Source organism: Harpia harpyja, chromosome 7 (genome assembly GCF_026419915.1).
Source record: "Harpia harpyja isolate bHarHar1 chromosome 7, bHarHar1 primary haplotype, whole genome shotgun sequence".
Taxonomy (NCBI): domain Eukaryota; kingdom Metazoa; phylum Chordata; class Aves; order Accipitriformes; family Accipitridae; genus Harpia; species Harpia harpyja.
The window spans coordinates 39,737,993-39,755,512 of NC_068946.1; the positions used below are offsets into that span (position 1 = coordinate 39,737,993).

The 17,520-nt window shown below is 39.1% G+C and overlaps 1 protein-coding gene across 5 annotated transcripts in view; it reads left to right on the plus strand.

Moving 5' to 3' along the window:
* Nucleotides 1–17,520, plus strand: part of USP37 (ubiquitin specific peptidase 37) — a 39,553-nt gene that overhangs the window by 5,519 nt on the left and 16,514 nt on the right. For 4 of the 5 annotated variants that reach the window (XM_052791215.1, XM_052791219.1, XM_052791217.1 and 1 more), the window contains 14 exons: nt 113–213; nt 1,496–1,677; nt 2,043–2,117; nt 2,702–2,799; nt 4,928–5,012; nt 5,964–6,125; nt 6,586–6,717; nt 8,747–8,870; nt 9,138–9,343; nt 11,024–11,141; nt 12,352–12,431; nt 13,794–13,958; nt 15,458–15,523; nt 16,731–16,881. In XM_052791215.1, the coding sequence (XP_052647175.1) occupies nt 113–213; nt 1,496–1,677; nt 2,043–2,117; nt 2,702–2,799; nt 4,928–5,012; nt 5,964–6,125; nt 6,586–6,717; nt 8,747–8,870; nt 9,138–9,343; nt 11,024–11,141; nt 12,352–12,431; nt 13,794–13,958; nt 15,458–15,523; nt 16,731–16,881 (1,745 nt within the window). The remainder of the gene's footprint in view (nt 1–112; nt 214–1,495; nt 1,678–2,042; nt 2,118–2,701; nt 2,800–4,927; nt 5,013–5,963; nt 6,126–6,585; nt 6,718–8,746; nt 8,871–9,137; nt 9,344–11,023; nt 11,142–12,351; nt 12,432–13,793; nt 13,959–15,457; nt 15,524–16,730; nt 16,882–17,520) is intronic. The other variant, XM_052791218.1, reaches the window with a different exon arrangement.

Consider the following 17,520-nt stretch of genomic DNA (forward strand, 5'->3'; position numbering starts at 1 on the left):
AAATCTAGTGTGTCACTTCCAAAATCAACTCCAGCTAAATAACATCTTACAAATAAGAATGCCAATCAGTTAAATGACAATCAAATTAAATGTTGTGTACCTTTCCTGTCAGCTGGGAAACCCTCTCAGGGATCTGGCAGCTTTGGAGGTGTGCTGGGCAGCAGGACCACACAGAAGGAAGCTAATAGGCAATTCTCTTACATAGAGAACCAGGTTTGTTTAATTGTTCAAATTTTTCCTTTCCTTCAATTTTATTTCATTCATTGCCTCCTCTCATTCTCTTATTGTATGTTGTAATAGCACTGTAAATACTTACTTTGCATCCAAAGTCTTTGTAATCTAGAGGGCTTGGAATAGTTGTATACAGAGTGTGTGGCAACGGTGTGTCTTGCTCATGACGAGCCCTATATTCTGTATGAATAAGAGAGGTCAGTGTCTGGCTGTGGAAGACAGAATATGTTCTTTATGCTGAGCTATCAGTCAGGCAGAGAAGAAGCAGAAATAGAGGGAAAGTACATGATTAAGACTTGCTTCTCACATAGTTCTGAATATCTCTGTGTTTATACTGAACACCTTACATAGCAGCTGAACATGTTATAGTCAGCATAGGTCTTAATGAGTTTAGCAGACTTCAGCCAAATGTATATACTGAAAAGCTGCTGACCCAGTTTTGTATTGGAATAAAGTGACTGAATTTGTGGCATTCTGCTCAGATTTTTATGTAAATTTTGCCAACTTTTCCCTGAAAGTGATTTTACTTCAAAATATTTTTGTTCTTCCTTTTCTCCCTGCATAACACAGATTTCATGTTGTATCTACTGTCTTTAATTTACTTTATCTCTGTGAATATACTTGTATTACCGCCCTGAGGGAGAATATTTTTGACGTCCCAAAACAAATTTTACATGTTGCTTAAAGGCAGTCTCACAGTAAAAACTCTAAAGCTGTGTATACAGTGGTAAGATTAGACATGTTTAGTTTTCAAGTCTAAAATTGACCAACATTCCTCAGTCAACCAACTATTAGCTCTTTCCATTGCATTACATGTGGTGCTTGCTTGGCCCAAGGCTGTAAGGGCACTGTTCTAATTGTGTGGTTTTTAATACAGCTTCTTTTTTTTTTTTCTTTTTTTTTAATACCACCCAGGATTGATCTGGGGATAGTTAGGAATCATGCCTTGGGTTTTTTAATGTCAAAGCATGTAAATGAGATTTTAAAAACTAAAGTTCAGCAGACTTAGCATTGGAAAATGAGAAGGGAAATTGGTTACTGCAGTAGAGTTTCATGTTTGTGACTTGCGTCCATACAGTCAAAATTTTACCTATGTTTAATTAGTGTTAAACTCTCTTGATCTATTTTAAGTAGCATTTTTCTGCTTTTGGATGCTACACTGTAGCAAGTAAAGCAGTGTTGTAAATGCTAGATTAGACTAAAGATGGTCATGTTTTTCACGGTTTCGGTTGTCTCCCTGGCCCCCACCACCTGGGTTTTGCAGACTCCTCCCAAAAGAGTGACTGTGGAAAGTAAGGAGGAGAATCCATTTCGCAAGGTGCTGGGTACCCCAGCGAGAGCGTCTGTTAAGAATTCCACTGGAACTGGAACACCTACCAACAGGGTGAACATTTCAGCATCTCCTGCGTCATCAGTCCCTCACAGAACGGGCTTGTTGGAGAATCGGTAGGAGTGTTATCATCTTACTATGATATTGTTAAAATTTAGCTCTTTATAGAGCTGCAGGTGGAACTCAGTACACCTAGAAGTAAGAAGGGAATATGTTTCTTCCTTTGGTTTTGCTGTTACTTTTAACAGGATGTTAATACGTGCTTTTCTAGCCTCTGGCTGGTACTGGCATTAGAGCTTTATGAACAACTTAAGAGTTGGGCAGACCAAATTCTTCTCTGTATGCTATGTTATAAAAGTGGAGATTGTGGAAGATAGGTGCAAAATGCACAGAAAGCATTGAGGAGTTCTGTTCAGTTGGAAGAGGATCATTTACTAGCCTTTCTGAAAGAATGACCACTTCAAAAATTTTCTGTCATCAGTGAAAAGAGGAAAAGAACACAACCTCCTGGTTCAGAAATGAGTGAAGATTATCCCAAAGAGAATGATTCTTCAACGTAAGTAACCATTGTTTCTAGTTTCTGATTTTAAACTCTTCGTTCATTTGTAAAGGTCAATTTTTCTGAAAAGAATGCTTGGGTGTTTCCTGTCTCAGCAACATGGTACAGGCTAGCCACTTGTCAAATTTGGAACACACTGGGTGCTTGAAATGGGGTTTGCATTCAGGATTAATGAGGGAAATACAACCTGTGCTAGCAGTTGATTTGCAGGAACTGGCGCATGCAAACTTTGTGTCATCTTTCTTTTGTTAGTTTAGTCAGGATTGTCATATGTGTTATACATGTATAGCAATAGGTACCTTCATTATTGAACTTGCTTTGACCCTTTCAAAACAAAATTCATAAAGGGAAATTGCCATTTCGAGAATAAGCTCTGTGTGTTTGAAATTGCATTTAATCATAAGTAAGAAGGTTTGTTTAAATGAATTGGTTAAACTTACCTGCAAGTAAAGTTTAACTGTTCCACAGTCAAGTATTAAAGGTGACAGGAGAGGAACGCTTTAAAACAAGTTGTAAATATCAAGCAGGAATATCCTGTATCTTCTATAACTGCACCAACTTCCACTCTTGTTTATCTGTAGGAATAATAAAGCCTTGAGTGATCCAGCATGGAAGTACTTGAACAGTAGCAGAGAGAAACAGTTGAATCTGAAGCAGGCAGAGGAAAATAGGACATCAGGTAAAAAAATAGAAGTAAAGCCAAATGATACCTGGCTTTGACCAGTACAATTTTATCCTTCGATATTAGTTTAGAAAGTTGCTGCAGAGGTGGTTTTCCTAATCTGCTTTCCCTGTGCCACTAACTTTCTTGCTTCCTACAGAGCCATATATGAGATGCGGAAAATTTGCCTTCGTTTTCAAAGCCTATCCTGCTCTAGTGTGACCCTGACCTTTATACTTGGCTGCTGATGCCAGCCCATGTGCCGGCTTGTTTGAAAATTCAACAAGCAGCTTCAAACTTTGCTCCAAGCTGCCCTTCCCTTTGGGAGAGGATTCCTGTAAACACCTAAAAATTTCCTTTTTGCTTGCTTTCTTGTTTATTTTTAAAGCTCTCCTTTGCTGTTAATGCCCACGTGAATCGTAGGCATTTCCTAGGGTTTTGTGCTGAAAATGTGTACCGTTTGCTTTTACTTCCCTATCTCTTCTCTAGAACTTAGAGGGGGAACTCTTTGGGGCCAGGACTCTTTTTCTGTTTGTACCAAAGTTCTGTTGGATACTGGTGTGTGACAAGGTTTTATAGACAATATAGAAATATTGACAGTATGCACGTAAGCTAGTAAGCAGCACCGTTCTTCAGTTTTATAATAAATACTGAGCCTCTTTCCCCAGAAAGGGGAATGCATTCAAGATCTTGTTTTTATGGGGAATGTTGCTGAATGCATTCTTTTTTTAGTGCAGCTCTGATGGCACAAACATATTGCTGGATGAGCCAGTAAGGTAAATGTTTATCTCTGAATGAAAGTTGGTTTGCTCTTTAGAGTCAAAATCAGAATCTTTGAGAGTATACCTGCAAGCTCAGGTAACAGTATTGTGATCTTCCTTCATATATCTGCATTTTTGAAAGTTGCGTGGCTCAAACCACTTCAAGCTGGGATAGAAGCAAATGTTTATTCATTATCCGAACTAAATTACACTGCAATTCACTGTAATAGGTGGTTTTTAGACTCTTGAGAGCATTTTTTTATGTGCCACCGTCTGACGCATTAGAGTCTTAGTATCTCACACAATGATATCAGAACAATGAAACAATCATGTTTTGCCCCAAGCCTGTAGTAATTTACTGTGGAATTTGGAGTGGAAGGGGAAACTGTTTTCACTTCTGTATATTTACCCTGAATTTTGAGAGCACTGTATTGGAAATCATTAGTGAGTTTTCTGTTATGTGTATCTTGTATATTTGAACAAGAGGTGGGTATTTATTATCTTTCAGATAGTTAAGACCATTCAATGACTTTTTAATGTTTTATATTGTGGTTTGGATTTGATGGAGATTATGGTATTAAATTCAATTAAAACTCCAGAATATCTTTATTTGTATATGATTAATATTCGCATTAGTATTTCTAAGTATGTGTGTTAGTACTTTCCCAACCAATTCTGGAAAACAGTGAGGATTTTTAAACCTTTTGACTAAATACTTTTAAACGAGTTGTATATTGTTTTTGTGGTTTAGCACCCCAGCCAGCAGCTAAGCACCATGCAGCCACTCACTCACTCCCCCCCCCCCCGCAGTGGGATGGGGGAGAGAATTGGGGGGGGGAAGTAAAACTCGTGGGTTGAGATAAGAACGGTTTAATAGGACAGAAAGGAAGAAAATAATAACAACAATAATAAAATGACAATAATAATAATAAAAGAATTGGAATATGCAAAACAAGTGATGCAAAATGCAATTGCTCACCACTCGCCAACCGATGCCCAGTTAGTTCCTGAGCACCAATCAGCCCCCCCAGGCCAACTCGCCCCAGTTTATAAACTAGGCATGACATCACATGGTATGGAAGACCCCTTTGGCCAGTTTGGGTCAGCTGTCTTGCCTGTGTCCCCTCCCAACTTCTTGTGCCTCTCCAGCCTTCTTGCTGGCTGGGCATGAGAAGCTGAAAAATCCTTGACTTAGTCTAAACATTACTTGGCAACAACTGAAAACATCAGTGTTATCAACATTCTTCTCATACTGAATCCAAAACATAGCACTATACCAGCTACTAGAAAGAAAATTAACTCTATCCCAGCTGAAACCAGGACAATTGTATAAATAGCTGAGTTACCTGTAACAAAATGACCTGCCTCTCTTTCTGTTTTTCAAGGTATTTTACCACTGCAGTCATCATCCTTTTATGGTAGTCGGTCCTCATCAAAAGAGTACTCCACTGGCAGTTCCACCCTGGACAGGTAGGACTGATTCACTAGCATGAACTGTAAATGACAGTTCTTTCCCAGGAATTAGGGTCTTCAGTTTCCTGTGTGTTTGTCATGTGATGTATAGCTTATATGCATAAAATGTGTATATAGATTCCCCCCCGGCCCCCGCCCCCCCCCGCCCCAGGAGTACAATCTAAGTATTTAATGTGGCTACTATTGCTCTAGTTACATCTACAAACTCCAGTTACTGCTTGCTATAGATAGACTTTCTAAAATCACTCAAGTCTGTTTTAGTCATTGTGAATGACTGATCCAGGTGATATCTAAACTCTAGATGGTTCTAATTCTATATAAACTCTGGAACTTTAGACTGAATCCTTGCTTCATTTTCCCCAAGTAGATAAATGGCATGAAACTATATTTTAGTAACAGCATTTTAGTAATACTGAATCCTGCTGAGGTTGGGATTCTTCTGTGTTAGACGCTGTGCAATCAAACTGTTGGTCTCTGCCCTAGACACATGAGATACAAGATCAAGGAAGAAAAGAGGCATTGTCCATGCTTTACACGTGAGGGACTACTGAGGTCCAGAGTGATTAGGTTACAAGAACAAGAGGCTGAAAATGAAGACTCTGGCCCAGATGTTAATTTTGAGCATATCTTAGGAGTGGTGGTCTCATGCTACATGATTGTTCTTCCCCTCATCATACAGTGTGGAATTGTTAAATATCTTAAAGACAAAAAGCTTGGTTACACTGCATGCACACCTGTGGATGTAAGGAAATCTAACCAAAGTATTTAAGCACCCTGGAAAGACGTTCTCTCTCTCACACCTCTTTTGCATTATGATACATGCCAGTTATCTTGTGTGGCTTTACCAATCCTTGTCTTCTATAACGATACAATTCCAATGTCATGGACTATAGCTATTTAAGGAAGAGCATTAGAAATCTTACACTTCTTATCCTTTTATGTTTTTAGGTCTAGTGTATCCAGCCAGACTCCTTCAGCCAAAAGAAGCCTGGGATTTCTTTCTCAGCCTGCCCCTCTTTCTGTTAAAAAAATGAGATCTAATCAAGATTATACAGGGTGGAACAAACCCCGAGTGCCCCTTTCCACCCATCCTCAACAACAATTACAAGGGTAAACTTAATTTTCTTTATCTAGTATGCACACTTTGATCATCAGAACACGCACATTCTTGTTACAATTATTTAAGGAAAAAAAAGTCCTGAAATTAATGAACACTGAGACAGGGAACACTTCCCTAGTTTGGAAAATATGTATTCTTAAATTCACTTCCTGAGGATTTTAGAGATATAATAATTGCAGATAATTCATGTTCCTTTCATACACTTTCATGATTTATTTCTCTATCTTGTGTATATACACGCATTTTTTTAAATTTTGATTGTAGAAACTCATGGGTGCTTTCCTGATAAATGCCACCTCAGTTTAGTCTGAAGGGCAGGAGGACAGCTCCAATAGGAAACTCTGTGGGGAGTGGCTGGGGTGAATGTCCTACATGTTAGTAGTGCCATGTTTAACACTGGCATATTTACACATTGACATACCTACCATGTTCCATCTTCTTTTTTTCCAGATTTTCAAACTTGGGAAACACCTGCTATATGAATGCCATTCTACAGTCCTTGTTTTCAATTCAGTCTTTTGCTAATGATTTGCTCAAGCAGGGTATCCCATGGAAAAAAATTCCACTCAATGCACTTATCAGGTAAAATTCACTTTCTAGGAAGGATATTTTCTCTTTCATTACTGAGAAACTAGTTTTGTAATACTGAAGCAGAGGGTAATACTTTGTAGAGGGTAATTTGCATGTGTAGATAATAAAATAAATCCTAGAGCTCTCTCTGTATTTTGGAGTTTTACTTTACAAATAGGAAGTAGGCTCTTAAAAATTGCAGTGCTGAGTTACAGGCAGTCTTTTATACCTTCTACTGTATTTCTAGTGGCAGAGTGTAATGCTTCAGAAGAAAATGCAAGAAACTGCAAAATAAATAGATGCAGAATAACTTCTTTTTAACACATTACTAGCTAGGGTTTAAGCTGGCCACTAACTTCACCTGATACGTGAGGGCTTATGCTTTTTTGGAAAATATCCTTTGTCTAGTAGCTGTGGAGAGTGTTCAAGTTCTGCATACTTAATATTTTTCTAAATTCACCTGAACTCTCAATTCAGTCAAACTTCATGTCAAGAAACTCCAAAGGTTTCTGTAATATGTAAAACTCTTCTCTCTCTGAAATTTTGAATTCCTGTGCCATTCAGATTCCATTGTATGTCTATCAGACAAACTGCTGTTTGCTCCATGTACTGCAGTCTCTGCCATTTGGGATTTTTATCATATACACTCTTCTGTACCTCATTTCTTTTCTCTTGCTGACCAAGATTCAGGATTATCAGGACCATTTCTGTTTCCGTTTCTTAGTGTTTTATATCTTTTGGGGTCATTTCTGGTTTTGCTCTGTCTTCTTGAACTCTTCCTACACTACTTGGGATCAGAGGTTGTTCCACGTGCCTCTTGAAATGTCCTTTCCCTAATTTTTGTAGAAAGACCTCTGAAGCTTGTGGCCCATATACCTAATGGTAAACTGTGTGGGTAGAGCTTGTGTCATAGTACCTCTGATGGAGGGCAGTGTGTGATCCTGTGCCTAAATACAAGTCAGCGTTGATACTCAGTAGCATCTACTTTGGCTTCTATTGGTTTGGGTATTGGCACTTGATCTAACATGACAAATATTTTTCTGGTGGAAAAGGGATTGCCTATCAACTGCTTTGTGGTGGAAAAGGCATTTTTCCTAACATGCTTCCCTGAGCAGTTGTAGAGGGTTAGGGTAGCGTACACTGTTAGTGTAGCGCAGCAGAATAGCAGAAACTTGTTGAGCTGCAGTAAACTGATCAGATTCTTTGGGTAACTGAGTATTAGTTATTGTTTGGGGTGGGAGGGGATTGCACAGGTCTTTCCTGTCTTTCTGTCTTTTTTTGTGCGTCACGGAACATGATGTCTTCCCATCATCTTCCCATGTATGTACTATGACCGAAACTGTTGTGTTTGGAATATATTGGGTGTGTATTTCCTGTGGAATCGTAAAGCAGTTGTAAAAGATAACTAAATCACAATAACTGAGAGGCACAGGTAAAGTCAATTTCAACAGTTCTTTAACAAAGTTACCAGTAACGCTATACATAGCATGGACCAAGGAGCTCTTCATGGCTCTTTTTATTACAGCTTTTGTCTACTCTGTTGTAATGTTTTACTGCCAAAAGAAGTAAGGCTTGAAACTGAGTGGAAATTTAAAAATAAATAAAAAAAAAAAAATAGAAACCAGTGTGACCATGCAAGTTGAATTTAATGATTTTGTGCTGCTTATTTTGGTGCCATGTGATGTCATCTCGTATCAGTACAAACATTTTCAAAAAGCATTGTGGTTTTTTTTTTCTCGTAAAAGATATAGCAGAAATAAGTTTATTGAACTTTATAAGGCTCTTCTCTTTACCTTAGAAGATTGTGAAATCTTTTTTGTTCATTTGGGTCCTGTTCCAATGATAACCTCAAATGAGATTTCAAAATACTTGAAATGGAGAAGGTTAATTATATATGAGATATTTTCATACAGAACCCCTAAACCACTTATCACAGGAGAAAAGCTTTTAGAGACTCTTAAAATGAGGTATCATGAGTTTTATTTTGTTTCTCTAAAGTCCTGGAAAGCCAATCAGTGTTTCATTGCATTGACTTCTGCAGACGTTTTGCCCATCTGCTTGCTAAAAAGGATGTCTGCAGCCCTGAGGTTAAGAAAGAGCTGCTCAAGAAGGTGAAAAGTGCCATTTCAGCTACTGCAGAGAGATTTTCTGGGTACATGCAGAACGTAAGTACCATATTGTCTCGAAACAATTATGTGTCATTTGTTCAGTGTTTGGACTGCACTGAACTTCTGTCAAGCTTCAACTCTATTTGACAGAGACTTGAGGTTTTGATTGAATGACAACGATTGCCTGCTGTTTGTTAGAGCAGAACGGCCTTAATATTGCTGAATGCAATGAACTAAAACATAATTTCCTAAGTCTGTGTGTGTTTGAGAGAAAGATACTGAATGAAGTTGTACAAAATCACTTAGAGTTTACTCCGTTTCTAGGATGCACATGAGTTCTTGAGCCAGTGTCTGGATCAGCTGAAGGAAGACATGGAAAAGTTAAACAAAACTTGGAAAAGTGAGCCAGTCCCTAATGAAGATAACTCACCTGGACGGGCTTCTGATGACCTCTCAGCCACCAAAGTTTATACGTGTCCAGTTATCAGTAACTTAGAGTTTGAGGTTCAGCATTCTATCATTTGCAAAATGTAAGTATGCTTGAGAGCTTTTCTCGTACTTACCTTAAAAGACTGGGAAGTGTTTCTGTCTTACATGACTTCATCTGCAGGCTATAATTAGAACTATGTTTTTTTCAAAGCTAGATATTTAGAAAATATTCTATGGTCTAGAAACGCTGTAAACTTCACACCATGCTGTCTGCTGCTACAGGCCTTCTTTAAACAGTTTCATACCATCTAGTTCGTCATTACATATCCAGCAGAAAGCCTCTGTGCTTTGGTTTTTGTCTACCGGTTGTATGAGAATAGAGGGAAGAGGGGGTTTCAGCCAAGTAATGGTTCCTCTTAAAAAAAAAAAAAAAGGGCAAGCCAAGTTTATAATTTGTTCTTTCTAAGGGCTTCCAGGGAATGGCATTTTCTTCTGTCTCTCTAGGTTATTGCGGAAAAAGATGTAAACCAGTATGTCTGGGCATTTGTTGCATATGAACCATGCAGCAGATTCCCATACAGGATGCTTGCATTCCACAGAGTTTTGAACACAGATATTTGGGAATATTACTCTGTGTGCACTGCATTAGTTCTCTAAAGTAATGGAAAGTAAATTGCATGCAAGTAATAATTATTGAAGGCAAATGACAGTAGGGTCTTCCCCACCCCCCCCAAAAAAAGCATAAGAAAACTGAGATTTTTTTTTTTTTTTTTTTTTAGATGGAGTCTACTATTTTGTTTCTAAAAACAGTTTGAAAGTATTTCTAGGCTTTCCCTTCTTCTGGACTGGGCTCACTTCTTTTCTCCTAAGAATGCTGAATGAAGAAGATGTGTTCAGCTACATAGCAGTCACTTTGATTTCCCGTATACCTGATCACTTGCCTCTCCAAAGCAGTCTGTGGTTTTTTGCTCTCACCCTTACACAAGTGTTTCTTTCAACTTCTAAAGCATCAAAGTGAGATCCCAAAATTCAACTTTGTCATAAGCATCAGTTTCATTTTGATCAGTAAAAATAGATCGATCAAGAGGCATATATTTACTGGGAAGTTACTTTAGCATAAGAAGTGTAAGTTGTCATTAATTTCAAGTATAGTTTTCATCAGACTTAGATAAGTGTCGTAGTTTAACCCCAGCCAGCAACTAAGCACCACACAGCCGCTCACTCACTCCCCGCCCCCCCCAGTGGGATGGGGGAGAAAATCGGGAAAAGAAGTAAAACTCATGGGTTGAGATAAGAACAGTTTAATAGAACAGAAAAGAAGAAACTAATAATGATAACGATAACACTAATAAAATGACAATAGTAATAACAAAAGGATTGGAATATACAAGTGATGCACAATACAATTGCTCGCCATCTGCCGATCGATGCCCAGCTAGTCCCCGAGCAGCGATTCCCCCCCACCCCCACTCCCCCCAGTTCCTATACTAGATGGGATGTCACATGGTATGGAATACCCCTTTGGCCAGTTTGGGTCAGCTGCCCTGGCTGTGTCCTGTGCCAACTTCTTGTGCCCCTCCAGCTTTCTCGCTGGCTGGGCTTGGGAAGCTGAAAAATCCTTGACTTTAGACTAAACACTACTTAGCAACAACTGAAAACATCAGTGTGTTATCAACATTCTTCGCATACTGAACTCAAAACATAGCACTGTACCAGCTACTAGGAAGACGGTTAACTCTATCCCAGCTGAAACCAGGACAATAAGCATGTTTCTTTTTTAGGTGTGGTGAAACAGTCACTAAACGAGAACAGTTTAATGACCTCTCCATTGACCTTCCGCGAAGAAAGAAATTGCTTCCTTCCCGATCGATCCAGGATTCCCTTGACCTCTTTTTTCGGGTACATAGTTTGGGGGGGAGGGGGGTTATTCACTGCGGAGTATATGTAGGTTATGTACCATATGGAAATTTTGGTCGTATAGCCAATTATTAGTTTCTATGACTATGATTGCAGGCACGTGAAATAATTAACTTTGCACTTTTCTGAGGTTTGTACATTAACAGCATACAGGAGTGTTCATTGTAAAATGCTGTGCAGAAGTTAACTGATCCTTTCAATACTGCTGTGAAATAGGTAAACTTCCCCATTTTGTGGTGGATGAGTTGAGGCATAAACAAATACAAAGGAGAGAAGGGAAGATGTCAGACTGAGATACATCACTCAAGAATTGCTGCTTCCTCTCCTGGGCTAGGATGCTTTAACAGCTTATGTACTGGCCTAAATTAGCATGGAGAAAAAAGGTCATGCAGATATAGTAATTAAAAAAGTAGTTGTAATACGTGGATGCTCATCTTGTAAGTAGATCTTCAAGGTGAGGTTTCTGAAAGCTAAAAATGAGCCTTACGTCTGTGAATTAGTGTTGTGTTTTGTCATATCTTGAGACAGACCTGTGGTTTTTTTCTCCATTTACAGATAGTGGTTTCAACAGATAGAGTAATTGACATGCTTATTCCTCTAAAAGCTGGTGGAGGTCTTATACTTAGGATTTAAAAAATTGTTAAAATTGTAGTGGTGTCATTTGGCCTCACTTAAAGAAAAGGTCTGTAGAAATGTTTGATGGCTAAGTCATGTAATTTCAGCACAGTGATGCTTCCCCTTTTGCTGTTTGTTCAAAACTCTACTCTGGTGCAGCACATCCTTGACAAGTTTAGATGAGGATAGCTTTTCAGGAGCAAAGTTGTAGTTTTGAACTAGAGAGAAAACTTCATGGCAAATTATCCTCCACCAAAGGTTATTAGGGAAAAAAAAAAGCCAGTGTATGGGAGAGAAAACTGTAAACCTTGCAAGATTGTCCCCCCTCTTTGGAAGCTAATTTGTCTCAACTGTGGCTAATTCACTGGTCTGCAATAGACTTGCAGGAAAAATTCTGCTTGTATTAGTGGATATGTTGCCAGATTGTAAGGTTAGGTCATGTTGAAGGTGACTATAATTTTAAGTGTAACTGCTGTTTCGAAGAGCTTCTGTGACAGCCAAAAGCAATGTGCTTTCTGTTGAGATCTGCTTGATGGGTCTTTTATTCCATTAGTCGTGTTTCTGTTCTCTTAAACAGGCAGAGGAGATCGAGTATTCCTGTGAGAAGTGCAATGGAAAGTCTGCTGTTGTCACACACAAGTTCAACAGGCTTCCCAGGTAGATGTTGACATCTGTTCCTCTTTTTCATGGAAGCACTCATCACAAAAGTGCAAGCAAAAGTCCCTTGAAGAGTAAAGCTGGGAAAATGGGTGGGACAGCATGTGCAGTGGTCAGCCTGTGAGAAAGATGCACATGCAGACAGTACTCTTCATGATGTTCTTCAGTTTGCCTCTAAAGAAGCTCTCTTGGGCACACTGCAAAACTTCTTTCTTCTTCCCTATTGCTACACAAGGAGAGCTGAGTTTTCCCCTTCTCCTTTTCTTGGGGTTTCTGGGATGTGAGGGAAGCGGAAACAGTAAATATATTCTGGAAGTTTAATATTTTGTGCTCAGCTGGCCTGATAGGCAGGACTGAGTGGGAGACATTAGTGCCAGAAGGTATATAGAGGGTTTTGCTTTGATCAGTTAATTCTTCCATTGTTGATACCTGTTTTCTGTCTTGGTAAGCATGGCACTTTGAGGAAGAAGGCAGACACTTTGAGTGTTAATGGCATGCTCAGTAGTTTCTGACCTCGTGGTTGGGTTTAGTTCATTATTTAGAGTGGAGGTGCTTGGAGGTAGGGATCGTTTTCTCATGGGATGTAAAGTTAAAAGAGTCAGTTGGATGGACTTTATCTGGCCTATGTCCTTGTCCCAGGTATACTCATACTGAACCCAGTAACTTGGTAGTTAGCTTGCATTTTGCTTAATTAGTCTATTTATGCTAGCACTGCAAAACCCTTGTCAAAGTTTTTGAATATTAGCACAACATGAGTGATGATACAGCTGCATGATCTAAATAGACAGTACAAAGTGCAGCATAAGGGAGAAGATTCAGTGTAAGGAGGCCTTTTCAGGCTCTTATACTGTTGTGATCAAAAGCTCTCGCAAAGAGAAAGTGTTGTGAGATAAACCAAGTACACATCTTGCACTGGGCACAGTTCTTCCTCAGTTTTGGGCAGCTGTGTGATCCCTCCATCACAGTCTTGAATGAATATCTGGGAGTAATATACTAGCATTCTGGCCTATAATGATGAATATTTCGTTTGTTTCCTACCTCTCACTGTAGCAGAAATAATGAGTTTGGTAAGAGCTGGTTGCTTCTTGACTGAAGAGCAAGGTGATGCAGATCAAAGTAGCAAGCCTCTTGAGCTGGCAGAGTCTGCATTCTGCACCTTGCACAAAGTTGAGTGATGGACAGGAGAGTAATTACCTGTCTTTTGCCATATAAAAGGTGGATAGTGTTTCCCTACCACCCCAAAATAATAATCCATTTTTGAGTTCAGTGAATGCATTTTGTAAACAGCGCTACCTGGATTTTTAATAGGTTTTCTGACTTCTGTCTTGAGATTAATATTTGTCCTTCTCTCATATCTCTCAGGGTCCTGATTCTTCATCTGAAACGATACAGCTTCAATGTAGCATTGTCTCTCAATCATAAAGTCGGGCAGCAGGTGGTTATTCCAAGATACTTAACCCTGCTTTCACACTGTACGGAAAGCACTAGGCTGCCACTGACGCTGGGATGGAGTGTCCATTCTGCAGTGTAAGTGTACAACTTGTGATTGATCCATGCCGTGTTAAGCACATATGCCACAAGGTAGGCAGTTGTCAGATCTCCTCCAGAAGATGTCTGGGCAAGGAAACATTACAATTACACAGCTTCAGATGTGCACTGCTGCTTTGTAATGATGCCATCATGAGAACATGTATGGAAAGGAAGCATGACAGCAGCAGTAGGAAGACTTGGTGAGGCATTATCTAGGGAATATTTGGTAAGATTATATTCTTCACTGTCCTTGTAAGTAACTTTCTATCCTTCTTAAGAGAGCTTCTGTTAGGAATTTCTAAAATTTATGCCTCTCAGTCCAAAATAACCTAGATTACCTTTCCCTTCACAGCACACTTAACTCTGCTTAGGAGACGTAACATCCTACTTTTTTCTGCTAATTTCCACTTGCACCTCCTGTGCTATCATTCATTTTTCATTGTCTTTCCTGTGCCACTGTAGTATCTGAGCACTTCACATGCTGAAAATAGGCTCTCCTTTTCCCTGTGACAGTTATTTCTGTGCAGCTGCTTGTCCTGAGACACAGAGATTAAACGTGCCATTTGTCACATAGGAAGTTTGTGGCAGAATAGGGAACAAGAAACCCTCAGGTCTCTTGTGGTCCCTGCCTAGTGACATAACCACGGTAGCTGTAGTGAGTTAGGACACATCTGGTGTCTATGTTCATCAGTGTGGCATGTGTTCTTGTGCTGAAGGTTTAGTGGCGTTTGAGATTTATGTGGATGTTTCCCAAGAGTTTGCTTTAACAACAGAAATCTTAAACACAACAAGCAGCTTAAGCTAACCAGAGCAGAAATACTAAAAAATATGTTTGAAATAACTTTCCAATGGCTTTTTATGTTTGAAATAGCTTTCCAATGGCTTTTTTTAGTCATTGAAAGTATTCTGATTGACCAGAGAGTGGAAGGGTAACTTAAGCTGGAGAGAAGCAGCCCTGGTTTGAGGGGGAAGGTTTGAAAAGATTTCTGCATTGGCAGCCATCTGGTGGACAGATGTGTAGTGATAGTGATGGACTTTGAGGAGCCCATGAAAGGATTAAGTGGAGCAGGAAGTTTGTTTAGAAGAATCTAGGTAAGGGAGGAGAAACGGAGACGTGGGCCATGCCAGAAAACCGGCTGATCCAGACAGCAGCAGGAGACTGTGGTTTGGGAGCAGGAACTCAAGTGTTGGTGAGAATAAAAAATAAAGGAATGAGTTGTCTTGACATGGGAGCCTAAAGCCTTTAATTTGTGAGCTTGCCCCTAAGGGTGCATCACTAAGAAGTGAATCAAGTTTAAAGGATTATATATGGTTTTGAACAACTGTTGTATATTTATAGCGTGATGGAGTTACTACTCTACATCTAAGCAATTAGCAAGTACATAATGGTATTCTGCTTGTTTCTTTGGTCACGGATTTGCATGCATAGCAGACAAGTAAACACTTATTTTTTAAAGACTGTAACTGCTGCAATAAATACTTTGCTTTTTTAATAGTTCCCGTCCATTGAAAGCCTCCCAAATGGTGAATTCCTGTACTATAAGCACTTCCACACCTTGTAGGTGAGTTATAGCTCTGAAATGCCCATGGCCTGGGGTTTCATGGGATAATTTTTGAGGCATTTTAAAATTTTCTAATTCTTCCTCTTTAATCTTTCCACTTTTTCTATTTGTTTTCCTTTCTTTCTATTTTTCTGTTTTTTCTATTGTAGTAAATTATTTCAGCTACTGTCTTTTTTTCATATCTGAGTTTTATTGGTTGTACATGCTAGCTGAAATTAATATCAATGGTACAATTTGCCTAGTTGACATGATCACCTTAGCATTTCTTTTGAGAGCCTTTGGGGACTTGTAAGTAAGCAAAGATTATTTTCTTTCAGACAGAAGGCAGGGCATCAGAATGAGAACTGCATTTAGTTTGTACAGATGATTTCTCAATGCCAGATATCTTAAACAAGCTTACATTTGTAGTTGCAAGCCACATACATAAGAAGCAAAATGGTTTCTAATTCTGTAGCCTAGCTCTTTTCTCTATTCTGGTTCTATGGAGCCCCAATGTGTGTTCTGGGAACAGGTGGTTAGTTCCTTAAGTTTATTTGCAAAGATGAGAGCGTGTTGTTTTTATGGGCTGTTTCGAAAGGCCAGTTTTTGTTACAGTGAAAAATGTGATATCACACTGGATAGTTTTGCATTGTGGAATACTTAAACACCAGATTTCCTAATTGAGCAGAAATCACGACTTCCCCAGACTCCCTTGTCTTCTGTTCTAAAGAAGCAAGAGTTTATCTTGATGAAAGAGCCAACAGGAAAACTGGAAAACTTGTGCAGATTTGTGCTTTTTATATCCTAGTAATGATGTTGGAAGTCCTGTGTCCAGCTTAGTTAACTTCAGAAGTCAAATGGTTTGTGCCGAGTTCTACATGTTACTGTGGACTCGACTCAAATGAGTACTGTCTAGATTGCTAGGTAATAAAGTGCAGAATCCTTGGCCTTAGAAGCAAGAGCCAGACACTTAGTAACTTTTAACGTTGTAAGCTGCTATTGCAGGCTTGAAGTAGGTATGTCAGTTAACCTGGTAAAATATACCTTTTCTGAAAACCCTGCCTGCTGTTAATAAATTGTCATTGTCAATTGTTGCAGTTTGTTCCCCAGATTTCACTGCCCCGCAATATGAAAGTTGGGTGTGACATTTCTTTAACAGTTACTTTGAAACAGATTTGTACAATGCTACAATGCTATGAAGTTTTATAGCCATGTTTTTAATTTACAGAAAATATACTTTCAAGTCAAAGAGCTCTGCAGCACTCTATGTAGATTCTGACAGTGATGATGAGCCATTGAAACGCTCTGTTGCCCATAGCCAAAGGTTGTGTAACGTGCAGACTAGAGATCAGCAACAACTGCAAGAAGAGCCGGAAAAGGTAAGGAAAAAACCGCAAACTTTCATATACAGAGATCCTGTATGTGCTCATGTCTGGCCTGTGCTTTTTTTAGCATAGACTGTGAGTAAAACTGATGTAAGATAAGGTTTTTTTCTCCTAATTAGCACTGCAATGCTGGAAGGGAGTGCTTTGCTAATTGACCTCTCTGTATAGTTGTCTTGGGTTCCCACTGGGAACAGAGGTAATTGCATTGCAACTCCACTTCAGTTTTCAGGTTATGTATACCAGCTGCTTAGCAGTTTTGTCAGTCCTTTGGGTAACTTTCACTAATAATGTTCCCAAGCTGAAATATAATGGGCTGTCAATAATAAAATTATGCAGTAAAGACCTTGATTAAATTAGATCCAGTACAAGTTGAACTAGGCAAAATATTCAATTGAGAGAACTTCTTGCACATCCAATCTGTGTCCCCTTTCGAGTGTGGCTTTTTAAATGCTTTTAGAAACTGAAGCTATCAGTCTTTGGAGGTGAACACATAGAAGTGTGTAGAGATCAAGTTCATTGGTGTAAAGGCACAGTTAACTTCAAATTGCCTTCAAGCTCTTCATTGTGACTAGTATTAATGTTGCCAAGATATTTTTTGCCTCTATCAGGGCAGCGTATTAGCAAGTAGATGAG